At 48.9% G+C, this 14,519-nt stretch overlaps 1 protein-coding gene across 5 annotated transcripts in view; it reads right to left on the bottom strand.

Moving 5' to 3' along the window:
- Positions 1 to 232: 232 nt before the first annotated feature.
- Positions 233 to 14,519, bottom strand: part of ENPP6 (ectonucleotide pyrophosphatase/phosphodiesterase 6) — a 98,705-nt gene continuing 84,418 nt past the window's right edge. For 2 of the 5 annotated variants that reach the window (XM_082375329.1, XM_082375331.1), the window contains 2 exons: positions 8,183 to 8,306; positions 233 to 3,649 (listed from right to left, as the gene is read on the bottom strand). In XM_082375329.1, the coding sequence (XP_082231455.1) occupies positions 3,444 to 3,649; positions 8,183 to 8,306 (330 nt within the window). In that variant the 3' untranslated portion in view covers positions 233 to 3,443. The other 3 variants (XM_082375332.1, XM_082375330.1, XM_082375333.1) reach the window with 3 other exon arrangements.

The raw sequence follows: 14,519 nt of genomic DNA, 5'->3' as shown, positions 1-14,519 counted from the left end.
TGATGCTGTTAAACTGATACTTTAGAGGGAAGGACTGCATGTGAATTGAATCTCGATAAAACTGTTTTATTTTTAAAAAGTAAATATGCTTAGTATATTTAAAATCTAATCTCCTTCCTTCCTTCCTTCCATCCATCTGTCAAGTTTATAAGCTTGAGATGGAATATGCTTAGTCCATGAAATGAAGTATAATTATATTGTCAGCTGGGTGATAAGAAAAAATAACAACCCAAAAAGGAAAGGTTTGTTTAATTTGAGGAACTACAGACAAAGAGAGAGAATATCTGCTGTGTAAGCAAGTCTCCTCAGTGATATTCATTCTTTTTCTCATTCAACACATATTTATGGGACATTTATGAAACATTTGAGGTACTGCACTAGGTGCTATTTTATGATTTCAAAGCAACACACAAGCATAACTTCCATAGCAGAGCCCTGAGACCAAGTTTCCCATGTTTTATAACCAGGCTGTCAAGGCTACCATCTCTCTTCCTCCTAGTAAGTAGTTTACAAGAGCTGACTTTGGTCTATCACAGATTGCTTACAAAGATTAAACACACTATCACATTTGGAAATCTCTCGATATTTACAGAAATGTAAAACACTTTCACAGAAAATTCATAAAAGAGCTGTGTGTCTTGAACAGTGAGTTTGTCTGATAGCACCGTTGGGGATCTTAGACTCACATGGACTTCAGTATGGAGAAGCCTCTCCATCACTGGGGCTTACAGAGCCGCTTTGGTTTAAGAAGGGCGGGAATCTGACCCAGCTGGGATCAGTAGCCAATGCCAGCCTGATGGCTCCTGAAAAAAATGGCAGGTTATGAAGTTGCTGTCAGGAGACTCAGGTCTACCAAGGTCAAATCAGAACCCATCTCTCCTGAGAGCAAACCCAGACCTTAGAGTCATGTGACTTAAAAGTGTTGTCCACGCCAGATCCTCTGAACCTGCATCTCTGGAAGACCACATCATGCCTGCAGTACCAGGAAGTTTGCAAACTGCTGTCTGTGGCTGAATTCAGACCTGCTGTGGATTTCCAAGAGCCCTTTAAAAGTAAAGAGAGTTGGGACTTGAGCCCAAGTCTGGGCTTTTGAAGGCTAGAAAGAATTTCCTGGGCCTGCTCTTATTTAAGTCTTCAGAAGTTAACTGAATTGGGTTCTGGCGATTAGGCCTATGGGCAGGGAAAGTAGCCATTCATCTTATCTTTAATTTAAAGATCATTCCTTTCATCTATCTTCGGTATTTGCAGGTCAGTCCAATTATCTTCCTCCTGGAATTAGCGATGAAGTAGTAAAATCATCCAGGAGAAAAGGTGTGTGTATAGTCCTAGCAGATATTATTCCAATGGAACAAAATGCGTTTAGAGAAAGTAGAATTTTCCTTGGGAAAATGACATAACTTTAAAACAAAAATCAAAAGGAAAAATTCTAGCCAAATAATTAAGCCACTAAAATATATGCATTGCTTTAGGTAAAAAGTTTTTTTCTCCATTCAGTGTCTGAATTTTATTATTTACCAATAGTCATGATTCCAAAACTATCTCATTCTCATTTATCTATGCAAGACTACTTATTGAGTAACTACACTTTGTCAGACAAACATCTGAAATTTTATTATGTAACTTGAAGATGTTAAGGATGAGGGAGGGGAAAAATTGGTAGAACAGAGCAGGAAGGACAAATCCAAGACCATGTATCTGTTTGTACCCCTCTGGACTTGGATGATCCACTTTTAATTGAATCATTGGGTTTCTTTTAGGTCTCCTTCCTTCACAAGGGAGCACAGTGGGCTGCACTGGATTCATCAGAACCCAGTCCTTTAAGGAGAAAGAAAACTTTGAACAATAGATGCCTATTTCAACAACCGGCGCCAATGTTCTGAAAGCACTAATTGGCTTTCAGCCGGAGAACAAAGGCTGATTTGCCTTTCCAATTGATTCGATGGTCTGCTGGCACTTTAAAAACCCATTACATAAATCCTTAGAAATCTTTTGTGAAGATAAAATTGATATTTTTAAGCAGTGATCCTTTGCTCTCATGATTCAAGGCCCAGGAACGGTTCCCAACCTTCATGAATCAGGGTGAGCACAGATTTTAATTTTTCAAGGTAAACAACACATAAGGGCTTCATCGTCCTGACGAGACCTGATCTTTTGCCTTTTCCTGACAAAAAGCCTCATTTGCAGATGTGCCTCATTTAGTGCAAACTCATTTTTAATGCGATGATATATGTATATGACTCTGATCATACAGAAATGCAGTTATCCCTTGTTTTGCAACAAGAGCTCCTACAGCAAACTTAGAAGACTAAATTAAAAACATTTCGTCTCAGGCTCGGTGCCTCTTCTCCGGGGTTTCTTAAGGTCTCTGAGGTGGCACTTTGACCAAACTGTTTCCTAATCCAGGGGCTAAGTGCTTAGTGATTGGGATCTGACTCCATCACGTTGCCTCCGTTCCCCGTGCCCCACCATTTTCCTTGGAATTCTGGGTCACGCAGGGGTCCACTTTGCTGTGGTGGTTGAATAAGCAGTGCTCCAGGACGCTGGTGCGTCAAACTTACGCTTACTTGCATCACCATTTCAAGCAATGAAGTGAGATTTCTTTAAGTATGTCCACACATCATCATCAGCCAGACACCCCTTTCCCCGCCCGTGATGATGTCAGGGGTCGCTAGTGTCTACACTCTGTATGGGGATCCAAAGGGAGGCAGCCTCTGAGTGAGCCTTCCCACAGGCAGACCGTGTGCACGTTCGCAGCATGATACGCTACGAGAAGGCTCACAGAAGCCCGTGTCTATTGTAAACTTTTCTGCTCCTTAAGGCAGGGAGAAACTTTTGTGCACTCAGACTTTGGGAAGGAACGCATATCTTTCACTTTGTTCCATGAATCCTGCAGTTCCCATTGATTTTGATTGCTGGGTGGGCCAAGCTAAGATATGCCCTTTCTGGGACTTTGTATAAGGTGAAGAAACCCCACGAGCTGAGTTAGAAATAGCAGCTACTGCTTCACATGGGCCTTTGTCCCAGACGGAAGGAGCAGTACGGGATGGTGGCCGTAGACCCTGAGGGTGGCTCCCGGGTTTAGACAGGGCACAGACAAGGGCCTGCTTTGTGCAGAGCAGGACAGAGAGGGGCCGGGAGTCCACGGAATACCTGCCCAAGGTCTGGTCGCTACAGGGGTAGGCCCTGCTTAGTTCATCTAAGTACATGGAAAGAAAGAAAATAACCTATAGTTGAACAAATGAAAAGCTAGGAGTTTCCTTACCTCCGGAAAAAGCAAAGTGTTTTTGTTTTTGTTTTTGTTTTTTTAAGAAATAGGGACTTTTATGTATAGAACCATCCAAGACTAATATATTTACAATTGTATGGCCTCGATTGAATTGACGAAGCTATTAGTGAAACAGGAAACGGCAAGGCCTCCCCCGCGGGGCACACACTGCGCTAGTTCAGGACAGCAGCGCCAGCAGGACCAAGGCCAACGTGCAGGCGCCCGGCCGCGCTGCCAGGGCCGAGCTGGCCGGGTCCTTCAGCATGCACGTCACCCGGGACCAGGACCCGTTGTTGGGCAGGGGGGCAACACCTGCCACGTTGCACATGACGTTGTAGACATCCACGGATCTGATGGGAGCGGCTCTGAAGTTGGATTTGAAATCTGAAAGGGAAAGGCAAGCAAAGGAGTTGTCACGGTCACTCCTGGGCAGGGCAGAGACAGGGATGGAGTCACAATGTGGAGGAATTACATTCAGCATCCAGGCATCTTGGGACTGGAAAATCCGCCTCGTCCGTGGGGCCTGGACAAGGGATTGTGAACCTGCAAGGAGATCTGGAAGGTTCTAAGTTATGATAGGAGGTTGCTTTCTATGGCTCGTGGAGATGTTTCTTTGAAAGACAGATCAGACAACAAACTCTCTCTGTGCATAACTGTGCTTCCCTTGTGACAACAGAGCTTTCCTTGGGGACCCAAGGGCCGTCTGAAGCTGCTCATTTCTGCAAGCACTGCGGAGCCGCTGTGGTCACAGAAGGTTGACTGTCCTGCCGGGCTCCCCAAACCCAATCCAGCTGCATACTCTTCTTCCAGGACACCTATCTGGCAGGGACTGGTTAGCCTAGGTGCTCCCCAGTTCAAGAATGTTTCCCATTTTCCTGCCACATGGAGGTCCCAGGACTGGATGGAACCTGAAATTATATAGTTTCCTCAGTGTGCCTAATTCACAAGCAAAAGCAACGGTCTCCTAAATATGTTTGGAAGATCAGTTGAACATTCCTTGGGAGCCTTTCACTGGCAGATAAAGTAACTTAGCTGTGGGGAAAATAAACTGGTAGTGGAGTTAGAGACCTGAGTGAAGGCTCAAGGGAGCTCATGAGGGACAGGGCTGTGCCAGACTCCACGGGGACACAGGCCCCTGAGGGCCTGGCTGGCTATTCACAGCTTAGCAAGTAAGGGTGCTGAAGGAGGGACTTCAGTCCAAGGTGGACCCTCTCTTTCTCCACAGGAGGCAGAAAAGATGCTGAATGACAAGTGTTTGTTTAAAGAGTGAGTATGAGACTTTAGTAATATTCATACGCAGCTTCACTTTTAGGTTCCCAACCAGAGCTTCCAACAAAGTACCCAAAACTTAAGAAGCTGAATTCAGGAAGGAGTTTTATCCATCAATAAAGGCCCATGCATGTGACTTTTGTCCCTCTAAAACAATTTTTTTTAAAACAGGTAGTTTGGGGGCTGTAAAGCCAAGTTTTCTGTCTTAGAAAATAATCTTTATAATTGCTCTGCTAAAATGATCACATATACTTGATTTAAAAAGCAAACAAACACCAACAGCAACATAGCCCAGAAGTGTCCACACCAAATTCTACTCTTGTATTAACCCTGAAATTATAAATACAGAAGGAAGCTATACACTGAAAACTCTGCCACAGCGTATGTTAGACCCAGGGCAACTTCCCAAGTGGCGGGTTTTGCTTATTTTGAAGAATTAAAGTTGAATTCAGTATAAAGAGGTTCACGGGCTCTACAACCAGCCTGTAGCCACTTACTAGCTGGGTAACCTCAGGGGACAGGCATGGAGATGGGGCCTAAATCCTAGTTCCAGCCACACTGTATGTGCTCAGTAAATGGGAGCTGTTGTTAGTAATAGAATAAACGCCCAGCAGGGGAAAGTACGGATTGAGAACAGTCACCCTATAGGTTATTTGCAGGGTTCACTTTACTTTTAGGGCAGGGAGGGCACGAGTCAGCATCACCTCAGGGTAAACACTTACTTAAAAAAATCCAGACCTCCCTGGAAAGGAGAATGCAGAGGCTGACCTGGAATGCCCACCCTTCCAGTACCAAGGACAACCCTACAATCGGAGAGGGTGGCGGCAACGCTTCCCCAGAGAACAGTCAGCTGCAGCTGAGAAATTGGTGGCAAGGTTGCCCCAGGGACGTGGGAGCGACTCCTCTCCCTCTGACCTGCCGTGGACCTGGATGTGAGATCATCCTGCCACATCACCTGGTGGCCATGTCCTGTCACATGGGAGGGTGGCAGACAATAGCATATCCAAGACAGCCGTCCCCAGCCTTTCAAACATCTCCTTCTTTAACATTTGGCAAGAAAATTTGAGATCAAGCTCTACTGACAAAAAAAAAAAAAATGTTAGAAAAGATCATCTTTTTATGTTGAAAGTACAAAATCAAATCCGGTACATGTAAGCAGGAAGGAGGATTGGGGTTTCTTTCCCACTCCATCTGGTTCACGGCTTCCCGGTCTGCAGGGCTGGGATTTTGGGCCCAATGCAGAGATGATCCAAACTGGAATGAGAGCTTCTAGAAAATTTCTGAACAGCAAAACAATACCTGATCCAATTGGGAGAGGCCAGCCAAGCCCTGTTAGCTCAAGATGGTGTCTGAACCTGGAATGGGAATCCAAGTTATTTCCATGGGTTTACATTCTTTGGATATTTAAACTGTTTCTCCTAAAGAGAGAAGGTTCTGGAGGCTCCCGCTGTGCCTGACCACCTTGGGCTGCTTTCCAAGTGAGGCTTGCTAGCTCGCTGGCAGCTCACTGAATCACACTCCTGCTGTCTTATCTCGAATGTGGAGTTCTCCACGGCAAGATTAGGTTGTTCAAATTAGAAACTGGGATGAACCAGAGAGAGGCTATCTTTCAGAATTACTTCCCTTTCTCTTAGCTGGACCAGACTTCCTGGCTTCTGAAGCTGTATCTGGGCGGCCGCAGCGGTGCTCAGCGTCCTCCATGAGCACGAAGTACCTACAATTAATCAGGAGGGATGCACCTTTATCTCAAAGTGCAGCTAGATAGCTATGAAAGGCCTCGCTCTTAAATTTTCTTCTGAGTAAACAGTCAGTGTGTAAAGCTGTTCAGTCTTTCATGAGAATTAGAGCCAGAAACGTGATGGTTTGCGGGAGGCTCTCGAGGCTCTATCTGCCTGCAAACATTTTTGCAATTAGCCCAGTCCATTTTCATCAGGGGTCGTCTTTCTGTCTATAAAAGACTTAGGCTTTTAGTTTTAAAGGAACGGATGATGGGGGCCTTTGCTAATGGACAAAATCTCCCCACTGAATTTAAGCTATTGCAGCTTTGGGTACTTTGTTTAAAATTTTCGGTTTGACGCTAGATGTGCTTCTGCTTTAAAATCTGCCCGAGACTCTTACTCAGAAACACTCCAACTGACAACTGTTTTGCATTCATGATCTGATCCCTCTCTTCTGGGGAAGGAGGAGGCAATGTCTTTGAATGAGCGCCCTGCTGGCTAATGTTCCCCCATATAAAGGCCGTGGCCCTGGAATGTCTCTAACCTGACGGAGCAGCTGTCACCTCAACAACATCCTCAAGGCTCCATCCTGAGTTCACTTGGCCTTTGAGCTGCGCAGCTCTAGCCCAGGGCTTGGCTAACAGGGAGGGCCTGTTAACTGTTATGGGTTGATGGCGTCATGCTGGGGCATCCTCTGAACTCGCTCTTAGGCCAATGTCATGACCCCAGTTGTGCCCTATAAATGTTTGCTGCTACTGGTGCTGCTGCTTACTCAAGGACATGGGAACCTGGATGACACGTGGGCAATGATTTGGACCGACATGTTCCCTAAGCTCAGGCTCCCAGAGGTGCCCAAGGAGGGTGCAGAAGCTGACACCTTGTAGTTCTCAGCAGCTATTTTGTGGTAGGTAGAGTGACCTGAGGCGGATGGAATGAAGGGGGCTGACACATTTCTCTGTCCTGTTACATCAAGGAGAAGGGCAGGGCTTCCAGGCGTGATCTCTAACCTGTAATTTGAAAGGAAAGCATGGACTTTCATGGGGAAACATTTTGATCAACATCCAGAAAAAGGAACTTGGAATATGGATATTGGGGTAAGCTTATTATGTTTAGTAAGGAGTGTGGACAGCAGGAAGGAAGATTAGTAGCTCACGAGCCAGTCCACTGATTGTTGATGGCTGTTGATGGCTTTCTACTCTATTGTTTTTAAAGGGGGTATTCAGATAGTAGTATGATCTTTAGAGTGTTTGATAAACTTTTCTAAAATGTGAATTTACAGTGCTGTGTTTATTAAAGCAAATAACCAAAGAGGCTCTCTCCATCTCCCCTCTCTTCCTGCCCTGGGAATGTAGGTCAAGGAAGGCACAGTAAATTTGCTTTCATCCAAGACATCCCGAGTCATTCTGGCTCATTCTCAAAGTCAGTTACAGAATAATTTCCTATCCTGCCCTTGAGCACATCATAGCTTCTGGTGGGCCCTAAACCAAATGACCTGCACAGGGGTGGGTGCTCTAGCCAGGGAGGAACTGTGGAAGAGTCAGACCCTGTGAAGCGATCGCGTCAACTTCAGGACGCGCAGCTGTCAGCAACCTGGTGCCTGATAAGCTTTCCTGGACATCAGATGGCTGTGAGAGAACATTTTGATGAATTAAGTAAAAAATGAATCATAAACATGTGGAACACTTTTTTCACTGCGCTCAAGATTTAAAACTTACAAGGAAAAGTATTTGGCCACGTTTGCCAAAACCAAGAAGCATTTGAAAGCCAGCCAGCCAAAGACACTTCATGGAGACTGGCTGGGTTTGCTCAGCTTTGCTCATAAAGAGGGTCCATAAAGAAATCACTCCAGCTTTACTAGTGCCGTCAGCCCTTGCTGGCTGACGCTTCCTTAGGGAGGGATGACTAAGAGAATTTGGTCATGTCTTCCTACCGGGTCCGAAGGCCAGGAAGATGCCCCTCATGTCCCTGAGCTCGTTGTCGTATCCGTGCCATCCGCGCTGCCAGCCTTCCCTCTTGCCAGTGCTGTTCATCCAGAATGGAAGCGTCTCTCGATTCTGAAATCAAGCCAGGCATTTACATCGCCCTGTGTCCAGACATCCGGATGAGTGAGCATCCGGTCCAAACTACCACCCAGCGGACTTCCTGCTCAGCGGTCTCAGTCAGGGTCATCCGACCTCAGCTGGATCACTTCCTACTCCAGGTAGCTCAGACCTTTGGAGACGGCCCATTAAATTGCCAAAGAGCTCTAGTTCTGAAGGTATCTTCTTATATCGGGCTGGACTGTACCTCGTAAGCAGTTTTAGAGTCACTAAATATAGCAGGTCAGAGACAGAAGGGACGTGAAAGTCTACCTGTGGTATAATAAAAAATATAGTTGGCCTTTGTCCCGGGTTCCCTGGCCCAGAATGCCTAAGCCCTTGGGATGTCCTGAGTGACGGGAGTGTTTTGTTATTGGAAGTGAGCCCCTTGCTGCGATACCTGAGCTTATGCTAACGAGGTGACTCGCTGGGGTAGGGAGCTACAGAGCTTCAGGCTAGCGACTGCTCACCTGAGGAACCAACCACAGGAGGAGAGGGTTAGAGCTTTCAGCCACATCCTCTGACCTCTGAGATTGAGTTCAGTCACGTGGCCATGACTTAATGACCCACACGCCATCGCAGTGGAACCCCACATAAAACCCCGGGGACAGCGTGGTCCAGGGAGCTTCTGGATTAATGAACACACGGTTGTGACGGGAGGGTGGCGCACCCAGAGAGGGCCTGGGTTCTCTGCACCACTCACCCGCATACCTTGCCCTGTGCATCTCTTCCACTTGCCTGTCCCTGAGTAGCATCCTTTGTAATAAGATCGTAATCGTAAGTATGGCACCTTTCTGAGTGCTGTGATTCATCCCAGTGAGTTATCGAACCTGAAGGGGGGTTGTGAGAACCCTCAAATTCGCAGCCAAGTCGGACACAAGAGTGGGCAGCCTGGGGACCCAGGACTTGCGGCCAGAATTCAGATGTGCAGGCAGTCTTGTGGGACGGAACCCCTTAAAGTGTGTGTCTGCTCTAACTTGGGGTGATGTCAGAATTGAATCGAATGGTAGGACACCCAATTGCTATGGGAGAATTGTTGCTGGAAAACACAGCATCTAATCGAATCACTTTGTTTCTTTAGTACAGCACGGAAGCCCCGAGGCAGCCGGCTCACCACAATCCCAGGGCGCCCATCGCAGGAACCACCCGTCCTGCTTTCTTCCAGCTCCACCCCGGGGGGGGACTCGGAGCATATTAGTCCCCTCCTCTCCATTTAGTCAACATTTGAAGATAGCACCCATGTTCCTCTGCTCCAGGCCTTGTGTATCTTCACTTTCTTCGACCATTCTTCGCTCAGGATGGCTTCCAGAACTGTCACTGCCCTGTCACCCTTCTTTCCTGCAAAACTAAATTTTCTTAGACTGCAGCTGCTTACTTGAGAGACAACAAGCTTAAAGAAGGTTTTGCAAATCCTAAGGAGGCTGCAGCCAGTTGGACACAACCTGAGCCCTTCTTGGCAGACTAAGCCTTCATTTCCGATATTCCAATCATCTTCTTGCTCAGCACAGGGTTTAATATTACAAGTTTTCCAAATGCAGGACGTAGAACTGACTGGTTGTGATGACTGAGTGGAAGCAGAAGAGCTCAAGGACCAGGGGTTTACGGGTTGGCTCACGAGACTCGTAACAACACGTGTATTTTGTGTGCTGTACGGTTCACCAAGAGCCTCCCCCAACATCCACTTAATCATCACCACCTCCCACTGTGGATGGTATTATTTTTCCTACCTTGGCACAGAGAGGTTAAGTGACACTCTTAAAGTCACACAGCTGTTGAGAGGCAGGGCTGGGATTGGAACCCAGGTCGACAGTCTCCTGGTCCTCGTGCGCCTTCCAGGACCCCATAGCCAGAGGTCGCTGCAGGGCTCCTGCCAGCACTGGACAGTGGGCTGTCCCTGTCCCTTGCCTCTTCACTCACTGAGTGGTGGCCAGTTACAGAGTATGGAGATGAGATTTTGGAATAGGATGTGGGTTAAATTCCACTTGGCCACTTTCCAGCTCTGTGATCCTGGGCAAGCTGCGTGACTTCTCCAAGCTGCAGCTTCCTTGCTGGATGTGATAATACCTGCCTCACAGAGATTCTGGAGGATAAGCTGGCTGTGCACTAAGCCCGGAACACAGTAGGTGCTCGATAAATGGCTGGGGATGGCCACCAGATGCCACTGGCTGCGGGGCAAGGCGCTCGGGTCCTGTGCAGCAGGGTCAAACCCTCCTTTGCTTATTTAGCTGTCATTTTGCATTGCACACCCATCCAGTCTCACCCCATAAATCACTCCCTGGCATTACTGCTTTCCAAATCACACTGTTTCATTGACTCTCTGTTTCCTGAATTGCCATCATCCCCTATCCCGCCTTCTCCAGCTGTAGCTTGTATTTTTCAATGGGAATATATTTATTAACTTACTGCATTTCTGACTTATTCTGTTTTTTGTTCTTTGTCTGTGGTGATGATCACAACACATCCCAATTTAATCTCACATGCTGCCCCCCCTCCCCCAGTCTTTAGTGATTCCTGAAGAACTAGGTAGAACATATCACTAGTGCTGTCACTAACCATGAACCCCATGGGACATACGTGTCCCGTGACCAAGGGGCAGGTGGAAGAGAGATGAGGACTGACGGCCTGATTTTAAAATTCCAGCTTAATTCCACAGTTACACACACACAGCAACAACAAATCTCAGCCCTGAAGGTCACTGGGGGTCTGTCTGATCATAGGTCAATCCACTAGTTCTTATTAACACGACAGGTTGCTCCAGTGAAACAACTATTCTTACTGATTTTAAAAAGTAATAGTAAACTGGCTGGTTATGTGAGAAGCTAGGTGATTGAACGGATTACATGACACAATCTAATTACATTCTGTAATTAACCTCAAGAAGGTGCAGGGACGATCTCCTTCCTTGTCCTCTCCTGGTGGCTTGCACCGTTTCGCTGGGTTCTGTATCCCCACATTAGCATCGCAGGCCTGTGCAGCCGTGACACACACCACACAGGGGCAGCCCTGCGGGTGAGGCGCCCCGGACCTCCCCGCTCCAGAGCACAGTCCCCAGGCTGGGGGTCCTCGAGCTACTGGCTGAGCCTCACCCCTCCTGACCCTACCAGGCCCAGGGCCGCCACACAGCGCCACCTAGTGACATCCCGGGGAGGTGCCCGAACCCTCCAGGAGAGCGAGCGTAGAGGGGTCTGTGTGTGAGCGTGAGTGTGTGAGCGTGAGTCTGTGTGTGTGTGAGCGTGACTGTGTGTGAGCGTGTGTGTGTGTGTGTGTGAGCATGAGTCTGTGTGTGTGTGAGTGTGAGTGCGTGAGCGTGAGTCTGTGTGTGAGTCTGTGTGTGAGCGTGTGTGAGCGTGTGTGTGTGTGTGAGCATGAGTCTGTGTGTGAGCATGAGTCTGTGTGAGCGTGTGTGTGTGAGCGTGTGTGTGTGTGTGACAGAGAGAGAGAGGAGCCACTATGAGGAGGCCACCAGAAGGCTCTAGCGCAGAGCGCGGGCAGCCCTGCGGCTCCCCAGTAGCGGCCCCCAGGGAGCTCTGAGCGGCGGAAGGGCTGGCACAGAGGAGGCCCTGCGAGGCCGGGGGACCTTGTGTAGTGACCGCACGTGGGGAGGGCGTGAGAAGAAAGCACCGTGAGGCTGGCGGAAGCAGTGAGGCGGTTTCTACCCGAGGTTGTGCCAGTCCCACAGGGTGACCGACTGTCCCGGTTTGTCGGGGACTGAGGGGGTCCAGGGATGCAAAACTTCCTGTTTTAAAGCCAGGACAGGCCTAGGCGAACCAGGGCAAGTTGGTCGCTCTGTAATGAACACTCTCTTTGTCAATTCAAATAAAATCCTCACCAAGTCCATTTGTTCAGCACCTTCCAGTACCTTCCGGGACCCCTCCTCTGTACCTGGGAGTACAGCAGTGCCGGGACGCCCCCCTTCAGGAGCCCCTAAACTAGTTCGTCATTTCCAACAGGAAGGACGCAGAAAGAGTTCACAGGAGGAACATCGTGAGGAATGGTTGTTATTATGTTTATAGACGTGGGTTCTTTTATTTGGTGCCTGCGTTGTATTTTAGTGCCTCACTCCACTACCAGCTCACCATGAAATGTCTACCGGAAGCTTCCTGAACTGGGAAAGCCAGGAGATTACTTATGAGATCAGAGTTGTAGTTTCTAGACTAGATCTTTGTCTCATTCATCCTTGGCATTAAAAAAAAAAAAAAGTAGCCTTCACTGTTTACCCCCAAATCAGCAAACCAGTTAACGAAGTCTGTTCAACAGTTGCCTGGACCTCCTATCCCTTTGACTTGCCATGCTTGGATTCCTTTCTGCTGCTGAGGTGCAATGTCTCGGTAGCACAGTCAGAAACGGGGGTGGCACTGGGCACGAGGGTCGGGGTGGAAGCGGGGATGGAAGGCTGGCAAGAAGCAGAGGGTGGCCTGAACAGTCTGTAGTCATTACTGTCTGTCTGCACGTGGCCGAGGCACTTGCTTCCATAAACTGTCTGGTCATTTACCCGCTTTGTACTGTTGCATTTGGGGAATATATTAGCACGTATATTTCTCGCCGGCTCCTTCCGATTTCCCCTCGGCGTAGATCAGAAAATGGTTACTAAGCCACAGAGAAGAATACTCCTGAGGGGGCAGGAAATGCTTTCCAGCTCCAGGAAAACATCTGGACTCCCGGCCTTGCCTTGCACCCCAAAATGACTTCTCTTGGGGCGGCCAAGGAGGTGGTAATCCGTTCTTCGTGGGTTCCCTCCCAGGCCGGAGGCGCCGTTCGGGGTCTTGTCTGGGTCCCCCTGCTCCATCTGGGTGACCTCCTCTCCCGTCTTCCCCCTTGAAACTCACCGTCTACACTGCTGGATCCCAAGCCGGCTGTGCACACAGTGCCCTGAGCGTATCCCGGCTCCCACCTTGGGTATTTGGATTCGGCAGCTCTGTAAGGCAGGGACTCTGTCTATTTATTCATCGTCCCCCAGGTGACCGGGATGCATCGTCTGGCCCGGAAGCCGCTGGGAGTCAGGCCCCTGGCCCTGTCCTGCGCTGTGTTCAGCGAGTAGCCATCGTTTCCTGAGAACGCTTCGCGTTACGCTGGGGTACCGCGCTGAGGTCAGAGGCCGTGCCTCAGGCCCCTTCGTGGGGTCCCACACAGCAGCGCAGGGCCTCCCTCCCAGAGAGAGCACAGGCCCTCCCCGCGGCAGGCGCGGAGTCCAGCACGGAATCGCTCACACAGGCTGCTTTCCAAAGAGGAACCTGGGCGGCCGACCGGCTTTTCCCGCCTGCCATCCAGGCTCACTGGCCGGCGCCAGGTTCACTGCTGGTTAAACATTTTGACCATCACCCCTCGGGTCAGCCACTAAAAGTGTAATTCCTGTCGAGGAGTAGGGTCAGGGGCCCGAGGGTCCCCTCCTCCTCTCTTGATGAGGCCTCTCACCCCATCTCTAGGGCACTGGGGAACAAAGTTGAAATCTGGTCCGATTAAACTCAATAAATAAAATGTGAACACCCGTCTAAGGTGTGTGAGGGGCCTAATACAAATGAAATCTATGTTATTCCCCTAGGACAGGGTTATAATAGCGACTTCCCACGCCCTCCACGTTGCAATAAACTCACATCATCTCAGGCTGGAAAAGGCACCCAGTGATGTAGCAGAAGTGGCTTCGATTAGAACTCTTGTGGAAGGGAGCGCAGTCTGGCTGGCTCTGGGCTTTTGCTGCTAGGGTTAAGGTCGAGCTAGGCGTCTATCACAAAGCACTGTGTCTCTGCTTTTGTGGCATCGTCATTTTAAACCCTCCTCCCGAGAGGCTTCCTGTGGGGACGACTCCTTGGAGCCCCCCAGGAATGGTGGTCATGAACCTTCAGATGTGTGTTTGCCATGCGCCACCGCAAAGGCTTGTCCCCCAACAGTTTCTCTTTCTCCGTCTTAGAAGGCCGCCTCTTTCGAGAACAGAATTTAATTGCTCAGGCCTCAGGCCCTGGTCTGACCCTGGCAAGCCCACTGCCACACGCAGCCTAATCCTGGAAATGGAAAATGCCAGACAGCAAAATCAGCAGGGACCAAGGGCGGCAGAATTCCTTGGAGTGGAGGGAAGTGTTGGAGGAGAGCACCGAGCGGATGGGCTTTCTTTTATTCTTTTCTCCCCCCGGACCACGTTTACTGAAGCATGCCAACAGCGAGGAGGGCGTCCGTGTGCTCTCCGACATGCGTACC

The sequence above is a fragment of the Balaenoptera borealis genome, assembly GCF_965194805.1.
Source record: "Balaenoptera borealis genome assembly, chromosome: 21".
NCBI lineage: Eukaryota > Metazoa > Chordata > Mammalia > Artiodactyla > Balaenopteridae > Balaenoptera > Balaenoptera borealis.
The sequence above is the reverse complement of the archived record's forward strand: the minus strand, read 5'-3'. Positions and strand labels throughout refer to the sequence as shown.